We start from the raw sequence: 18,753 nt of genomic DNA on the forward strand, positions 1-18,753 counted from the left end.
GCCACTATTACAGTGGATTCCGGTTATTTGGGGCACATCTTAAAAAAAACAAAAGGCCAATCGAAAAAATTGCCAGAGTTTACTTCGCTTAATTTGAGTGGAGATTACTTTACGATTGTCTCCGACCGTGCCACGTGGTTCGATCAGATTTCTGGAGGTCACAACCATAAAACAATTAGCAGTCACCTGTTTATTGGGCTTTTCTGTTAGTTCAATCTATCTTAAACAGATAGTAAACTCAATCTTATTGAATTTGCGATAATACCGACAGCTGAAATTCTGTGGTTTATTATGGTGAAATGTGTTTACACTTCCATGAAATCTTCAATCATATAAAAAAAATTAATTTTCAGATCTCTCCATTCCTATTTTTAAAGCTTCGTAACTTGTTACTCCGTTCTCACTTGCGCGTATCGTGTTACTTGTAATTTGTGTGTGCCATGTTCTTTGTTATTGATTGCTTATCTTCTTACTGTTTTAAATTTTAACCCCCACTCACAAATGTCAGTGAACAGAAATGTAAACTAGTTAGTATGTACGTATTAATTATTCCGATTTTCACATATCATTTAATTTTTTAATTGGTAAGGTATTAAAGGGTAAATTTGCGCTTATATATCTTTACTTTTATAGCCTGTGGATAATACTCCTATTTTCACTAATTATAATCACTGTTTAATAGAATTAAAATTCAATTCACAAATGTGATCACAATGACAGGAGAGATTGCTTCTACAGGGATGGGATACACTTAAATAGAAAGGGTGCAAGAATATTTGCTGATGCTATCGAGGCAGTGTTAGGTGGGTCGGAAAACTGCTAGCTTGGGGGATACAAAGACTAATAGTTTAACAGTAACCGCAGGCAGAGGTGAAGGTGATTCTTGCACAACTTCTATTAGAATAAGAAGCGACCTGGAGCGAGGGGTGTTGGGGGTTTCAGGGACGGATGGCAGTCATCCTGGAATAGTTGGGTATATGGGATGTGTTAGGGTAACAAGGAATAGGCATAGGAGCATGTATACCAATGCTAGAAGTATAGTAAATAAATTTGATGAATTTGAAGTGTTGGTCAAGACATCAAAGGCGGATATTGTTGGGATAGCAGAGACGTGGTGTCACAAAGATATAAGGAATGCAGAACTGGAATTTGGGGAGTACAATGTGTACAGAAAGGATAGACAGGACAGAAAGGGAGGAGGTGTTATGCTGTTAATTAAGAAAAACATAAAATCAAAAGAAGTGCATCCAGTTGATATAGATGGACAGTGCACTGTTGAGTCAGTTTGGTGTGACATAAGCACTGCAAAAGCAAAAATAAGAGTAGGAGTGTGTTATAGGCCTAATGACTCGAATGAGTACAATGAACAATTGTACAGAGAAATAGAGTGGGCCAGTAAATCAGAATGTCTTATAATGGGGGATTTTAACTTCCCAGATATTGACTGGAACTTGTGGGTTGGTCACTCACACACTAGTCAGACTTTTGTGGATTTATTGGATGATTGTTTTCTGCAGCAGCATGTTCGAGAGGCAACCAGAGAAAGTAATACTCTTGATCTGGTTATCAGCAGTGATCATTCGTGTATTAAGAATTTGCAGATAAAGGAACCACTAGGTGGCAGTGATCACAGTGTGCTGAAGTGGGATTTACTCAAAGAGGTAACTACCGTCAAGGGTAAAGGAAAGGGTTTTTGCTTCCGTAAAGGGGAGTACAGTGGTCTCAGACAGTTTTTAAATTCTGTACAGTGGGATCGACTGACGATGTTACAAACAATAAATTCTAAGTGGGAAGCATTCAAGGAATTAATCGTGGAAGCTACTAGACTTTTCATACCGATGAAGAAATATTGTTCAAGGTTTAGGCCTAAATGGTTATCAAATGAACTAATGAGACTCGTGACAGAGAAGAAAAATGCATGGGATGCATATAAATTATCAGGCGACGCAGAAGCCTGTAGCAGATATAAGCTAGTCTGTAATCAGGTCACAAAGGAGGTTCGGCAGGCAAAGGCGGATTACGAGAAATCTTTGGCAAAAGATGCTAAGAAAAACAGCAAGGATTTCTTTACTTATATAAACTCTAAAAGGAAGGGGCTGAATATGATTCAGCCCCTTCCTTTTAGAGTTTATATAAGTAACACTTGACATCGATGGTTCGACTGTTGATGATCCTGCTCAGATAGCAAACAAACTGAATGAGTATTTTGCATCTACATTCACACGTGAGGAATCATTACAGTTTGAAAATGGAAGAAGGTTATCAAATTGTAGCAGTGTGCTTAATGATTTTGTAATAACTGAGAGCAAAGTGGAGGAGAAATTGTTGAAGTTAAACATAAGAAAGGCACCTGGGGCGGATGGGATCTATCCAGTTATATTAAAGGAGGCGGCAAAGCAACTAAGCAAACCCTTAGCCATAATTATGAGAGCATCCTTGGATTCAGGGGAGGTTCCCACGGACTGGAGATGTGCAAATGTATCCCCAATTCACAAAGGAGGTTCGAAGGGTGACACGAATAATTACAGACCAGTTAGTTTAACTTCTGTTCCGGGTAAAATAATGGAGTCACTGGTTAAAGATGCATTGCAGGATCATCTAGACAAGACTGCAGCAATAATTCAGACACAGCATGGGTTTGTTAAGGGAAAGTCTTGTCTGACAAATTTGATTGGTTATTATGATGTGGTCACAAAGGAACTGGATGCAAAAAATAATTTTGATATCATATACTTGGATTTCAGGAAAGCTTTTGACACTGTTGCGCATGGAAGACTACTGTACAAATTGGAGCAGAATGGTATTAAGGGTAAGTTGCTACAATGGATAAAAGGATGGTTAAGTGGGAGAAGACAGAGGGTGGTAATCAATGGGTGCTGCTCTTCGTGGACTAATGTTATTAGTGGAGTCCCACAGGGTTCGGTGTTGGGTCCACTGTTGTTTTGTATATTTATCAATGATATTGATGAAGGTATATCAGGCTTAATGTCGAAGTTTGCAGATGACACGAAGGTTGGCAGGGTTGTTAATGACAGTAATGGCAGTGTGCTACTGCAACAGGATCTAGATAATTTGGGCAGATGGGCTAAGAAGTGGCAACTGAAGTTTAACCTTGACAAATGCAAAGTACTGCATATGGGTAGAAGTAACCCCAGAGAAACGTACCAACTGTGTGGTACTACACTTAAGGTGGTAGAAAATGAAAAAGACCTGGGAGTAATTGTGCAGTCAGATATGAAGTTTTCTGAGCAATGTAGACAGGCTGCTAAGGCAGGTCATGGGGTTTTGTCAATGATATATAGGAATTTTGCTAGCAGGGAAAAGGAGGTGATTGTCCCTCTGTATAAGGCAATGGTCAGGCCACGCCTTGAGTACTGCGTACAGGTCTGGAGGCCTCATTTTAGGAAGGATGTAGATTTGCTTGAGCGTGTACAGAGAAGAGCAACACGATTGGTGAGGGGAATGAAGGGATCCTCTTACCAAGAGAGGCTTAAGTTCTGCAAATTGCAGTGGCTGGAGACTAGGCACCTGCGCGGTGATCTGATTGAGGTCTATAAGGCCTTGAATGGGTTGAGCATGCTGAATTCTGATGGGATCCTCCCACTTGTTCAGAATACGAACCTACGGGGACATAAGTTCAAATTAAGAAAGGATAGATGTAGAATAGATGTGCGGAAATTTGCCTTTAGCCAGCGGGTGGTTAATTGCTGGAACAAACTTCCATCTGTCGTTGTGGAAGTTGATAGGTAAAATAAATTTAAGGAGGAACTGGACAGGCAATTGGAGGGTATGGTGTGATTTTTTTTTTTTTTTTTTTGGCTGATGCTGCATAAGCTCCTACACTTGCTTTCTTGCATCAAGTGCCACTACTACTACTACTATGACCAGCGCTTACTACATATTGTATAGTGAATGGTACTTTACTATGGTGAGGCCATCATAACACGATTTGATTGTACAGTGAACCAATTGTAAAGCGAGGGTCCATTGTATTTTTAAATATTTACGTGAAACTTCGAATAATTGGGGCAGCTGCTTAATCGAGCCAAAATGCACTAATCCCAGTGTGTCCCAAATAACCGGAATCGACTGTATTTGTATAAAAGACCACGAATCGGCTATCACATATGGATGGCAAACATTAATAGAATTCTCATGTAATTTAATTTCGATGGTTTCCGCAATTAAGTCTCATATAATTACATTTGACACTAAATATTTTTGCCTCGTTAAATAAAAATGTATGGTTTTCATTAACGTCATGAAAGGCTACTTCTGACGCTGAGGACGCGTGCTGTTTCTCGAACTTTCAGTGGTAATTGTGTTGATTCTTAGTAAGATGATTGCAATAAATCATCTTACTAAGAATAAATAAATCACAATCACTGCAATAAATGTTGTATACCAAGTCATTTATTTGTGTCACGAAAGAGGAAAGGACTGAGCAATTGTTCAGTATAGATTGTAATGTCGGTGTCTTTTAAAAAACCGTGGCACAAACAGCTTAACAGAATTTTTAAAGATACTGAATTTTAGATTGTGGCCGGACCAATATGGAAATTATGCAGAAAGAATTCCATCTGTATTGAACTTGCTCAATCCATTCAAAGCCTTAAACACTTCAATCAGATCACCTAGCAGGTGCCTAGTCTGCAGTTTGCAGAACTGAAGCCTTTCTTGGTAAGAGAACCCTTTTGTTTCTCTCACCAATCTCGTTGCACTTCTTTGTACTTGTTCCAGCAGCTCTACAACCTTCCTAAAATGTGACTTCCAGACCTGAATGAAGTACTCAAGGTGTGGCTTGACCATTATCTTATACAATGGGATAACCACCTCCTTATCCATGCTAGCAAAATTCCTATATATCATTGACAAACCCCAATGACCTGTCCTGGCAGCCTGTCTGCACTTCCCAGAGAACTTAATTCCTAACTGCACAATTACCTCCAGGTCTTTTATTTTCCGCTACCCTGAGTGTAGTACAACAGAGTTGGTTACTGCTATCCATATGGAGTACAGTCAGTCCTCGTATAGCGCGATAGTTGTGTTCCTAGAAACCCTTGGGCAATGCAAAATCGTGCAATATAAATAACAGAACCTATGGGAAAAATAGGGTTAGGTGCTGAACACACATTTGTAACCAAATCATTACCAAACACAATAAATAATTGTAATAAAATACTTAACATATTTTATTACGACTATTACGTTATAAAATTGTTAATGCTTTTGCTTCTATTGTAAGCAAACTTGTTCTTTGTTTGATTTTCTATCCAAACAGATGACAGCCATTCCATCTTTTCCAATTCTTTGTGTCTTGATCTAATGGGTTTTGTTACACTTTGAGTTGTTCCTGCTATGAAAGCTGTTTTTATTTTCTCTGCATTCTTTCTAATTCTCGGTGTTGCCTCATTTAGGCCTGTAACATGTGCAGTATCACATGTTCTTCCATTTTGCTCAAAGTATTTCGCAATTTCATATTTTTTCTCTAACAGAGGCGGACTGCCCAGAAGTGTGATTTTAGCCATGAACACTAGTATGAGGCTGCTACAAAATTATTTTGAGTAAGAATTTTTGATCCAGTCCGCCTCTGTCTATTGATATTGCTTTCCTTTTTCTCTCTGAACCTGTAGTGTTTTCACCAGGGCACTTCCTTTTCATACCTTTTAAGTATTTTTACTCATTTTTAGGGAATAAAGCACAATTACAAAATGAGGAGGCACGCTTGATACGCATAAACAAAGCTGCGTGTGTGTGTGTGTAGCAACTGAATAAACAACACCATAAAGGCAGAGACACACTATTAACACCTCACTAGTTCACATTTTACTAAAGCTCATTTCTGGGCGTTACTACCATAAAACAATTTCCAATTGCATTTCTGCTGGTGGAATCTGTTACAAACTGGTAGTAAACTCGATCTAATTGCATTTGCGATAATACCGATAGCTGGAATTGTGTGGGTTTTTACATTATTATGGTGAAATGAGTTTCCCCTTCACTGATATAAAAGACATAAATACTTTTTCAGACTCTTCTCTTCATTGCTATCGTGTTGCATTCAGTTGGGGTGATTCCGCGTTTGACTGCCATTTCTTGTAAACACAGAGGTGAATTGTGCATAAGCAAATTTGGTTCATGTTATATATGATATCGTTCCCCTATTTATAAATCGTGTATGGTCAAATTCATGTAGTGTAAACACGTGTTACACGAGGACTGACTGTACTTTGCATTTGTCAATGTTAAACTTCAGTTGCCGTTTCTCAGCCCATCTGCCTAACTTTTCTAAATCCCGCTGCAATAGCATCTAACTCTATTACTAGTGAAATTAAGTCCTGTATCCTGAGTGGAAACAGATGTTTCTATGCACATGAAAAACTATTGATGTCCAGAGTAGTGAACAGACAATTAAAAATATACAAAAATCTCATTAGACCAGTTGTGTAATATGGTTGTGAAGCTTGAACATTAATGAGCTTTAAATTCTATACAGTGGGATCAACTGATGATGCTACCAACAGCAAATTCTAAATGGGAAGCATTCAAAGAATTAATCTTGGAATCTACTAAGAAATATTGTTCAAGGTTTAGGCCTAAATGGATGTCTGAAAGCTCAAAGCCGAAGTCATAAAAAGAATATGGGCTGTGAGATCAGAGGTCATAGTAAACCTGCTGAATACTTGCATCAAGGATGGAGTCTTTCCAGTCCAATGGAATAAGATCCTTCTCAAGATAATTATCAAAAAGCCACTTGACCAACCTGACTCATATAGACCAATTGCCCTTTTACCCATTATAGGTAAAGTACTGGAAAAGATTATAGTCAGAAGATTCCTCTCACTCTTAACAACAATATGGCTTCACAAAAGGAAAATGTACCAAAGATGCCATTCGGGCAGTGATGCTAGCCAGCAACACTGAGAGAAAATATACCCTTGGCCTCTTTGTGGATTTCAAAGGCCCTTTGAAATCCACAAAGACCAAGTATTGCCTAGTATCCAGCTACCTGGACGACCACCACCTCGTGGTCAAAACACCTACCGAGGAAGTTTCCAGACCTTCGATTAGGGGTTGCATGGAATGTGGCATTCGACACCTGGCTATCAAAACATGACCCCATTATCGTGAAGATAGCTTATGCGAATGATCTAGTTGTGGTCCTACATGGGGATTCGAGACAACAGTAGGAAGAAGCAGCCAACAGCATTCTTGAAGATCTCTCACAGTGCTGTGAAAACCACAAACTTATAGTCTCAGTTGCTAAAACTCAACAAATACTCCTCAAAGGACACCTAAACTTGACCAGATCCCCTAGATTAGATATCAGGACCAACGAATAAAGCTTGACCCTACCTACAAATATCTTGGAGTCCTGCTGAATGAGAAGCTATCCTTCAGAAACATGCCAACTACATCAGGGGGAAGATCAAAAAATATGCTGGTAGCTGAGATAGGAAGAACTGGGGTCTGAAGGGACAAACCTTAAAGCTCTATTATGAATGTATCTTTCTCCCAATAGCGACATATGGGGCCAAATATACCATAGTAAAATGACAGCTAAACCAAGCACATCATACCATCCTTCTGATGATCTCTAGGGCTTGCAGAACAGTTTCCACTTCTGTGCTGCCAGTCCTATCCGGCAAGTTACCCCTTCATCTCGAGGTTGCGTACCATTATCTATATACCATAAGAAACGGAACCTTCCATGCAACAGCAGCAACAACATTGTACTGGATGGACCTGAACAACATCATCCAAGAACGGAAAAAAAAAGAATTAGATGTGAACTGGTCTCTATCTGGCAGAATTTCTGGGCCACCAACCCACTAGGAAGAACAACCACCCACATGTCAACAGTGCAGGAGCACCCCAGACATGGAACAGGCCTCGGCCTAGTAAGCTCCCTACAAGAAAACCATTTACTAACCATTTGAGGGTAGAATATCAACCCTTCTGGGGAATCTCCACTAGGCGGACTTGCTGACCCCTCTCTGGGTGGGATCGACTCACTGTCCATCATTGTAATCTGTTACTACTCTCATCATTTAGTTTTCTTGGGAATGCCTTTTCCTATTTCCAAATTACTATCTTCTTATCCAAACGCCCACCCAAACATCTCCCATCATCACCAACTCCTATCACTTACTACTTGGGGCCCCCAGTAAAGATTCATCGATAGTAGATCCAGGACATGCCTCCTTGCAGGTAGGGATGGGTGCCTGTTGGATCTGGCCAACAGTAAAACAAGTAACTCTTGTTCTGTTGTTGGCCGGAAGTAATGGCTTTGGGCTATGCCAAGTACAGAGGATTTGGCAGCGAATGGGGGGAAACCCTGGAGCCCACAACAATGACACTAGACATCTGAGTCTGTACACATTGTAACACCCATATTCAAATTTTGCATCCCTTATGTCTGAGTGATACCATGTAATGACTTGACCAGTACTTAAAATTAATCAAATATATTTACTGTGCTTCTAGCAGTAGTGTGTATGTGCAATTATACATGTGCCTGGTTTTACTCTTAGTAACCCTAACAGCATTCCTTGATTTGGCACATAAAAAATGCATCATTTACAGTTATGAACTGTAAAAAGGAGAACTCAGATCAGCTACCAGTCGTGATAAACCATTATTTTCTGCTTCCCATCTGTTCCCATTGTAATCTTATTTCCCATAATTATGTTTTTAGTTAGGATATATGATTTGTCTAGATGCTATTAGTTTGTTAAATGTTGTTTGACAACAGTGGAATACTTGCAGAATTACCACTAGTATATATGGTAAGTGTAAATACTTAAATGTTTTGCTAAAAACAAAAATAAGCTAACCTATGTAATTAAGATTACTCCTTTACTATAATTTACCATGTTAGTTAAACAAGACTCTCAAGATCCTTATGATATGAAGTTCCAAATAAAAATGTTGAAGAAATGGATGCATGTGTAGTAAGTTGCAACTAATTAATGTAATGGTTGTCATTGATGGTTCCTCCTTTGGAGGAACAATCAACACATCTTATTGTGTTGATTGTCAAGCAGCACTGGTGGGGGATCCCCTCCAACTCTGCATTGGTATACTTTGTGTACCATTACAAACCCTATAAAGGCCAGGGATTAGTGTGAGTTTGTGTTGGTCTGTTGTTCCTCTATCCCAGCGATTCCCAACCTTTTTGACCCGCGGAGCCCTTTTTAGAATCAATTTCTATGGAGGAACCCCTTAGGCTTACCCTATGTTTTCAAGCTAATGTTACAGGGGGAAAGAGGGGATAGATAATAAGGGAGTGTAAAGTAAAGAGATATTTAAACAATTATACAATGTGCATGCAATAAAATTATATTTTGCAGTAAGCCTAAATTAAGACACAACATAAAATAATGTATAAATATTTAATGAGACACCTGTGGTTGTATTTTTTTGCTCAGTTTTCTTATTTCAGGTTCAATTGATGATAATTGCAGGCGAATGTCTGGTTCTGCATTTTGTTTTGGTACGCATATAGGCAGAAAATCCGGCTTCACGGAAATATGTAGTTGAGAAAGGCAGCAATACTAATTTTGCTTTCTCAAACAAGATTTTGAATTCATCTTGAAAATGCAACCAAAACTCTGGTAGACTGATTCTGAAATGTATCTCATACTACAATAATTTTGAAGCTAATGGCAGCAAAATGACTGAATGTCGTCTGCTAGAGAATGCACAAAATTCAACTTGGCAAATTTTTATTCAGAATGTGTTTTCTAGTTTTCTAATTCTTTAATTTCATTCAATTTTTAGCTATTTTATTTTCCTGGAGCAGCTATGGAGCACAGGTTGGGAACCACTACTTTAGCCATTTAGCCACATGGACCCTTTCCTTTTTAAACTCCAGTTAGTGTGGATGATTCTAGCTATCATTCCAGCATAATTCCTGACTTTTTTTTTGGCCAAGTGCACATGATGGGGATGGAAAGTTAACTTATTGTCAAATATTATACGTAGATATTTCTGTTACTAGAGCTATTGTTCTTCCTGCTATTTTAATCTGTTCAAGTTACTGTTTTGTTGTTGGATAGTGCTAGAATGTATTGATGGCTAAATTGGCATGCTGTTTTAAAACCCAGAAGGACATTTGATATTTATTATTTAAAGCAGTCCCAGCCAACCAATGGCAACCCTGCTGTCAGTTACACATAATTTAGCAGTACTCTTATATATTCCCTCTTCTGTTTGCCCAAGTACAGGGAGGGAAAAACCTGCCATGATCAAATTATATAAAAAAATAAAAAATTTCAGACAAAGTCCAAACTTCATTGGAAAGCCAGCAGCACTAGGACCTGCCGAGAAGAGAAATTCCAGCACAAGGAGCTGGAGTTGCAGTGGATATAGAAGACCCAAGCCTCCATGATTTCACAGAACTTTAGGTAATTGAGCACAAGGAACTGGAGTTGCAGTGGATATAGCAGACTCAAGCCTCCACGATTTCACAGAATTCTAGGTAATTTGGCATACACCATACCACATTACAAATCGAAGACTTCCAGATGCAGAAAAGTTTTCTGCCTAAGAAATATTGCAGTTGCAAAGGCTTGGAAAGCCAAGAAGTTCTCCTGTTTATCAACTAAAATTGTCTCGCAGCCTTCTGCCATAAGATTGAGATTACTAACCCGAGATACCAATTCAATTCGTAGATTGCGGTACTCCTCACTGTTGTACATAATATGTTCCCATGATTCTCTTTTGCCACAATAGCAACTAGATCTTTCATTAATTCCTAAATCATGCAACTTTGCATTAATCGAACCATGACCAGTTAATAAGAACATAGCTTGTAAGTTTGGGGCAAACCATTTGAATTTTATCGAGGCTGCATTTCTTAAATCTGGGAAAAATTTTTGTGTAATCTGCCCTTTATCACAAACACTCCAACACTCTTGCCAAACTTTTACCAAAGCATCCCAGATTCTTGTCCTTTCCTTCTTGGGACCTGCTAAAATGTCCACCTGTATATTAAAAAAAAGAACAGGGAATGCCACGGCAGATGAAGTAAGCCAATGCACAATACAATAAATGCAGATCAGTAGGCAATTTTCCAGTCCCAGTCTGCAAAGCTGGGGTTGACACAGTTCTGCATGCCATGCACATCCTAAGGAGCATTACTCTTTGAATGAACTGAGCTTTCTAGTAAATACTTTTCCATTTACACATTCAAACCAAATTGGTGCACCATACGTTACCATGGGAATAAATTCACATTCATATAGCAAGTTCAGTGCCTTACCTTTTATTCCCCAGCCAACTCTAGTGGTTCGAGTAATCATCCCAATAAATTTCCTCACCTTTTCTGATAAGTAACATGTGAGTTGAAGTCAAAGATCTGTCAAACATAATGCCTAGATATTTTAATTGCCTTGCCAATTTTAGGCTCAACCCATTCATTCTAACAACTGGGGGTCTTCTACTCAAAAATTGATCCTTGAAGACCATTGTCTTTGGTTCCTGATACAGCCAGTTTATGTAACCTACACCAGTTATTAAGTTCAAACAAAACCTGCTGTGACCTGGTTTCTAGTTGCATCCGTGTATTTCCTTCAATAAGCAACACAAGATCATCAGCATATGCCACCATCTCTGTATGCTCGAAGTCCCTATACAACCAGTCCTTCAAAACGAGGTTCCACATTAGTGGTCCAAAAACCGATCCTTGTGGGCATCCCCTGGTCACCTCTCGTACAATAGAATCAACCAACGACAGTTAGTATTACCTTTCCTGCAGACTGGGTCACCTTAAACTGTTTTCTTACTGGAGATCCCCTTATGCTTCCATTCCACGGATGTAGCCTTGGATTCAAGAGAGAGGTGCAACTGATTCTCATCACCTGTCATGACCTGATGCAGAAGTCATCCATCCTTTTGGTACTGTATCTCATGCAGCACCAAAAGAACATTATGGATGATTTTGTTGACACTATTAATAGATGTCACTCTTTTGTCTGCCATTTCATGCACCTGTTTTCTTGAATAGTTTTGTTTACTCATTTTACATTGACATCTACACTGATAGTAGAGGAATAGCTAGTTTGTTCATTTCATAGACTCATTCTCCCTTCACTGAATAGCCAGCACCATTTTTGGCCATTTATTTTGACATCGTATCTTCTTCGTACACTTCCACCAGCTTATTGTGAATGGCACTTCTTGTTCGGACCCTAGCCTGTTCATATTGGAAGACAGCCTGCACTACCTCTTTTCTTCAATGCACAAATATTCACCTTCATGTCTGAACTTGTGCAGTGACATGAGCATACTTGGCATTGCATCATGTCTTGGTAACTAACAACTACTACACATGACCAACAGCTTGCAGTGCTATGACAGGTAGAATGATGTCATAAATTTCAAGTGTAGCTCTCATTTTTGTAAATAAACTGGAGTTATGAGATCTCCCAAAACTTATTTATTGAATACCCTTCATAAAAGAAAACTTCTCAAATACATTATTTAATTTTTATAAAATTGTATTTGTAAATTAATAAGAAATTTTTATTTAAAAAGTTTATTATTTGCACCCTGTATTTAGTACTAGAAAGATTGCAACCCCTCCACCAGCATAACCAGTTGTGAGGTTGATGGTGCATAACATTCTCCCAACAAAATCAAGATTTCATTAAAAGTATTGCTATTTTATATGTTGCTATGATTCTGTTTCCAAGATTACAAACAGTTTTGCAAATGGAAATTTTTTACACAAATTATTTATAATTTAGTTATTTAATTAGGAGAACTTTTGTGATGAGTTTTTCTGTTACAGGAAGCTTTGAGCTGTGTGTCTTAAGGATGAGTAGGTATATTGATCCGTTATCTGGATATGTTATGTATGGTGAAACCATGTTACCTGCAGATGCATTTTGCACCTCAGGTAAGTTTTATTTTCTTTAAAGAAAAGTTCAAACATTTTATTTTATTTAATTAAATTAAAATCACATGGAAGTACATCATTTGTATTTTGGGAATAATCATAATACATTTCAGTTTATTGGTCAACCAACTGAACTTAGTTATATGAGGTGTGGCAAAGTTCTTCCCAGATTGATGTAATAAAAATAACACAATTCACGAAGGAGCTCAAAAATGGTTTTATTTTTATTCAAAGTAATCACCAACTGAATGAATATACTTCAGCATTAGTAGTGCATATAATGCAAGTAAGCAACTTATACAGATTCAGCCGAAAAAAAAAAAAAAACCTTTCAATTTCACCTATACAATCCCTCCAATATTTTTTCTAGTTCTTGAATTTATTTAAGCAATCAACCATTTGCTAGCTAAAGGCAAACTTCAGCACATTTATTCTATAACCATCCTTCCTCATCTTGAATTATGCCACCTTGTGTAATCTGAGCAACAGGAAGAATTCTATCATCATTGAGCTTGCTGAAACCATTCAGAGTCTTAAACACCTGAATCTGATTGAGTACTACGTTAAGAGTTTACATCAGTAAAAAAGTCTGTGCTGTTTTTCTTTGCATCCTTTGCCAAAGATTACTTGTAATTTGCCTTTGCTTGCCTACCCTCCTGTGTGACTTGATTACAGACTATTTTATAACTACCATAGGCTTCTGTGTTGCTTGATAATTTATATGCATCCTGCACATTTTTCTTCTCTGCCACAAATCTCATCGGTTCACATGACATCCATTTAGGCCTAAATCTCAAACACTATTTTTAGTTGGTATCAAAAGCCTAGTAGCTTCCATGATTAATTCCTTGAATGCTTCCCATTTAGAATTGGTTGATGATAATATCATCAGTTGGTCCCATTGTATAGAATTTAGAAAAGTGGTCTCTGTCTGAGACCACTCTAGTCCCCTTTACCCTTGATTATAGTTACACCTTTAAGTAAAGCCTGCATCAATACACTGTTGTCACTGCCATCTAGTGGTTCCTTTATCTGCAGATTCTTAATGCATGAATAATTGCTGTTGATAATCAGATCAAGAGTATTACTCCCTCTGGTTGCCTATCTAACATGCTACTGTAGAAAGCAGTCATCCAATAAATTCACAAAAGTCTTGCTAGTGTGTGAGTGACCAACCCACAATTTACAGTCAATATTTGGAAAGTTAAAATTTCTCATTATTAAACATTCTTAATTACTTATCCACTGTTTCTCTGTACAGTTTTTCATCAGAGTCATTAGGCCTATAACACACTCCTGCTCTCATTTTTACTTTCCCAGTGTTAATATCACACCAAACTGATGATGCATTGCCTTAGATTTCATGTGTTTCTTAATTAATTACTTAGCCTAATATAGCTCATGTATTTACTTGATACCCCTCGACGTGGGCACCTGTACGTGGTGAGGGGACCTCCCAGTGATGCTGCTGGTTTTCCAGATTAGCATCACTGGGATCCAACGCCCATACCTTGGTTCCAGGGTTACATCATTGGAATCCGGCGTGTGCAGCCGTGCGCCGCGACCCGTGGAAGCGGAAAGGGGGATCCTGGTGGTTGAGGGGCCCAGCCTTAATACACCACTTTGGCCCCTGCTTCGACGAGACGGGTGGTCCCGGACCGGCTCGACTGGGATCAATCGGCGGGTGGTATTATACTGCTAGGGTCAACTGCGTTCCAATAAGTCTCCCTCCCTATGGTCCTGGGACGGGATAAAGACTTATTGGTAACGTGGGTATGGTGTTCTAAGCGAACTCGGCGTCCCATTCGTGTACGCAGTACCTGCTAGTTCACGAGTGGGCGCCCCCTCGTAGGGCTCCGTGGTGGGTGAGGTACTTAGGCATCAGACATTTTTCTTTACTCTCATGAGTAATTCAAATCCCCTTTCTTCTGGGGCCCCAACAAGGCCCCTACCTAATCGAGATGATGACGCAGATAACACCTCTGCAAAACGAGCCAGAACTGAGGATAAATCACCACCATTAGTGACACCGCTTTTCCTCATTCTCCATTCCACCGGAGAGCAGTCCATTGGAAAGATGTCACCCTTCTTCATCCAGAAAGGATTAGAAGGGTTGGCAGGTTCACCAAAATCTGTAAAAAGACTGCGTTCTGGCGACCTTTTGGTCGAAGCTTCTACCACCAAGCAAGCGGAAAAAATCATAAAGGCTACATCCATAGGGGGAATACCTATCATCGTAACCCCTCACAAAACTCTAAATTCTTCACGTGGTGTCATATCAGAGTGGGACCTTCTTCATGTTTCTGAAGAAGAGATCTGCTCTGAATTGAAAGACCAAGGAGTGACAGCTGTAAAGAGAATATCGATACGGAAGGATGGGAATCTCGTCCCTACCCGAGTTCTCATCCTCACGTTTAACACCCCACGGCCTCCAAATTCCATCAAGGCAGGTTATCTAAACTGCCCAGTGAGGATTTATATCCCAAACCCACTGCGGTGTTTTAGATGCCAAAAATACGGCCACTCACAAACATCTTGTCGTGGTAACCCTGCCTGTGCTCGATGTGGTGTTAAAGACCACGAGAGCAAGGAATGTACAGCTCCAAAACCCGCCTGTGTTAACTGCCAAGGTGAGCACCCCGCCTATTCAAGAGCATGCCAGCGGTGGAAAGACGAAAAAGAAATCCAAAAACTAAAAACAGAGCTGAATATTTCCTACCCAGAGGCCAGAAAACGTATCCAACCAGTAAATAGCGGGAAACCTTCATATGCCCAGAAGGTTTCTGCTAAGAGCACTATCGGGACACAAACTGAGATGACTATACCACCAAGAGAGTCATTCACCCCGATTGCACGCTATTTATTGAGTTCTCAAAAGCCCACCAAAAAAACACAGTCAGTTGCCACTCCTATATCCGTACCTCCTAGTGCTCCACCACTACCAAAACCAAGTGGTAAAGAGCCTGAAGTAACAACAGAAAGAATGGATGTAGAGAACAAGGAGGTACAGGATGAATCAGTCTTGGAACTCTTTGCGGAGGAAGAAATGGACACGGGACATCGTCCATTCTTCCCCAAAAAAGACAAAGCCAAGACTGATAAAAGTAAGCCCTCAGCACCTCGGAAGCCGCCTGATGGACCCACCAAGCCAAAATAATGGCTAAATTCCTACAATGGAATTGTCGTGGATTCCGGCGAAATACTGATGACATCAAGGCCCTCCTGCAAAAGCACGAGCCAGTTTGCTTTTGCTTGCAGGAGACTTATCTAAAGGCAAATGATGATCCCACCCTGCATAACATCACAATCTTTCGTAAGGATAGAATTGCGGATGGTCCTGCTCATGGAGGAGTGGCTATCCTTGTGGGTAATCAGACCCCAGTTCAGCCCTTGCTAATTACAACCAGCATAGAGGCTGTTGCAATTCGCCTTACAGTGGGATTTTTAATAACGGTCTGCTCGATTTATTTGCCACCTGGGACTGACATCTCCCAGGAAGACCTTGATGATCTTGTAACGCAGTTGCCTCCCCCTTTCTTACTTCTCGGGGATTTTAACGGACATAACACCCTGTGGGGTAGTGCTAACATCAACGGAAGGGGACGAGTCATAGAGCGTATGCTCAATGACAATGACCTTTCCCTTCTAAATACTGGAACAAACACCTTCTTCCATATGCCTACCCGTACTTTTTCTGCCATTGATCTCTCTATCTGCTCCCCTTCTCTACTCCCTTCACTCACCTGGGAAGTGGAGGAGAATCCATACGGAAGTGATCACTTCCCTGTGATAACCTTGTTACACAGTGGGAGACCGTGTCTTCCTTTTAGGTTACCACGGTGGAAGTTTGATCAGGCTGACTGGAATGCCTTCCAACATCAGGCAAATTTTGACCTCAGTACAGTCAGTCAGGAGCCTATCAATGACGCAGTAACGTACATCACAGAAATCATTGTCCACGCAGCTGCTAATGCTGTCCCAAAAACATCAGCCCGGTTTCCACCATTTCCCAAACCTTGGTGGAATTCACAATGCACAGCAGCAAAAAAGGCTCAAAACAAAGCGTGGGGGATATTTCGCCGATATCCTACCACGAACAACCTTATAGCCTTCAAACGTGCACGAGCCAAAGCACGCTACATCCGTCGTCAGAGCCAAAAGGAATCGTGGATCCGTTTTACATCATCTATTAACCAGTCTACCAACTCTAAGGTAGTCTGGGATAAAATCCGGAAAATGAAGGGAAAATATACATCCCACCCTTCTTCAATCTTAGATTATAATGGATGCGCTGTTGCAGATCCAACTGCAATAGCCAATGCTCTTGGGGAAACATTCTCTAACATCTCCGCAACATCCTCGTACTCCCCAGAGTTCCTGGTCCTGAAACATAAACTGGAAAGAGAAGCACTTAATTTTAAGTCCAAGGGCCTCTATCCCTACAACGGGGATTTTACTATTCAGGAACTGAAAAGAGCCCTCGCTCTTTCCAAAGCAAGTGCTGTTGGACCAGATGGCATCCATTATGACATGATTAAACATCTTTCACCAAAATCTATGGATTGTCTGCTCCTTCTGTATAACAGAATCTTTACTGAAGGGCAGTTTCCGGATTCCTGGAGAAAGGCAATCGTTCTTGCCTTCCCTAAGCCAGGAAAGGATCCAAAAGTCACCACCAACTATCGTCCTATTGCTCTGACTAGCTGTCTGTGCAAAATCCTGGAGAGAATGGTTAATTCTCGTTTAATATGGTACTTAGAATCAAATGACCTTCTCTCCAACATACAGTGCGGCTTCCGAAGGAACCGGTCCACTTTGGACCATCTTATTAGATTGGAAGCATCCATCCGGGATGCTTTCCTAAAACGTGAACACTTGGTGTCGGTGTTCTTTGACATGGAGAAAGCGTATGACACAACTTGGAGATTTGGCATCTTAAAAGATCTGCATAGCCTTGGCCTTAGGGGGCAACTCCCCATTTTTATTAAAAACTTTTTAGCCAATCGATCTTTCCAAGTTCGTGTGGGATCCTCACTCTCTCGTTCCTTCAGCCAAGAGGAGGGAGTACCACAAGGATCAGTATTAAGTGTCACGCTTTTTGCCATCAAAGTGAATTCCATCACAGAACAACTTCCTCCAACTGTAAACTGTGCCCTCTATGTTGATGACTTTAGCATATTTTGTCAGTCATGCAACATGAGGGTTATTGAAAGACAACTGCAGAAAGCTATTGATCGCCTCAACTCCTGGGCTCTTGCTAATGGCTTCAGGTTCTCGCCGGAGAAGACCGTTTGCGTACACTTTTGTCGTAAGCGTAATCTTCATCCTGAGCCTGAATTAAAGCTCGGACAAAATGTAATTCCAATAGCAGCGGACACAAAATTCTTGGGACTCGTATTCGATAAAAAGCTGACCTTTCTGGATCACATCCGTCAACTCCGCACAAAGTGCACAAGAGGGCTAAATATTCTGCGCTCTCTTTCCTCAACATCTTGGGGTGCGGATCGATGCACCCTACTACGCATCTATCGTGCACTTGTACGATCCAGACTGGATTACGGGTCCCTGGTATACAATTCGGCCAGAGACAGTGTACTTCGTTGGCTCGATCCTGTCCATCATCTGGCTCTCCGTACCGCTATTGGAGCATATCGCACATCTCCTGTCCAGAGCTTATACGTCGAAGCAAACGAACCGCCATTATTGCTTCGACGTAAGCAGTTGTCTCTAAACTACGCTCTAAAACTGAAATCCCTGCCAGACCACCCTACGTGGCTAACCGTTTTTGAGCCACGATGGGAAAATTTGTACAACACCCGTAAGACTGCCAATCGTCCTTTTGGTATTCG

General features: G+C 40.3%; 1 protein-coding gene across 1 annotated transcript in view; it reads left to right on the forward strand.

The window, feature by feature from the left end:
* The window catches only part of Hr3 (nuclear hormone receptor 3 ROR-beta), a 295,665-nt gene that overhangs the window by 238,001 nt on the left and 38,911 nt on the right, over positions 1–18,753 (forward strand). Inside the window, exon 8 of the mRNA XM_090370724.1 lies at positions 12,797–12,904. Coding sequence (XP_090226850.1) covers positions 12,797–12,904 — 108 coding nt within the window. The remainder of the gene's footprint in view (positions 1–12,796; positions 12,905–18,753) is intronic.

This window comes from Mastigoproctus giganteus, chromosome 3, assembly GCF_048544385.1.
Source record: "Mastigoproctus giganteus isolate SK-2022 chromosome 3, ASM4854438v1, whole genome shotgun sequence".
Taxonomy (NCBI): domain Eukaryota; kingdom Metazoa; phylum Arthropoda; class Arachnida; order Uropygi; family Thelyphonidae; genus Mastigoproctus; species Mastigoproctus giganteus.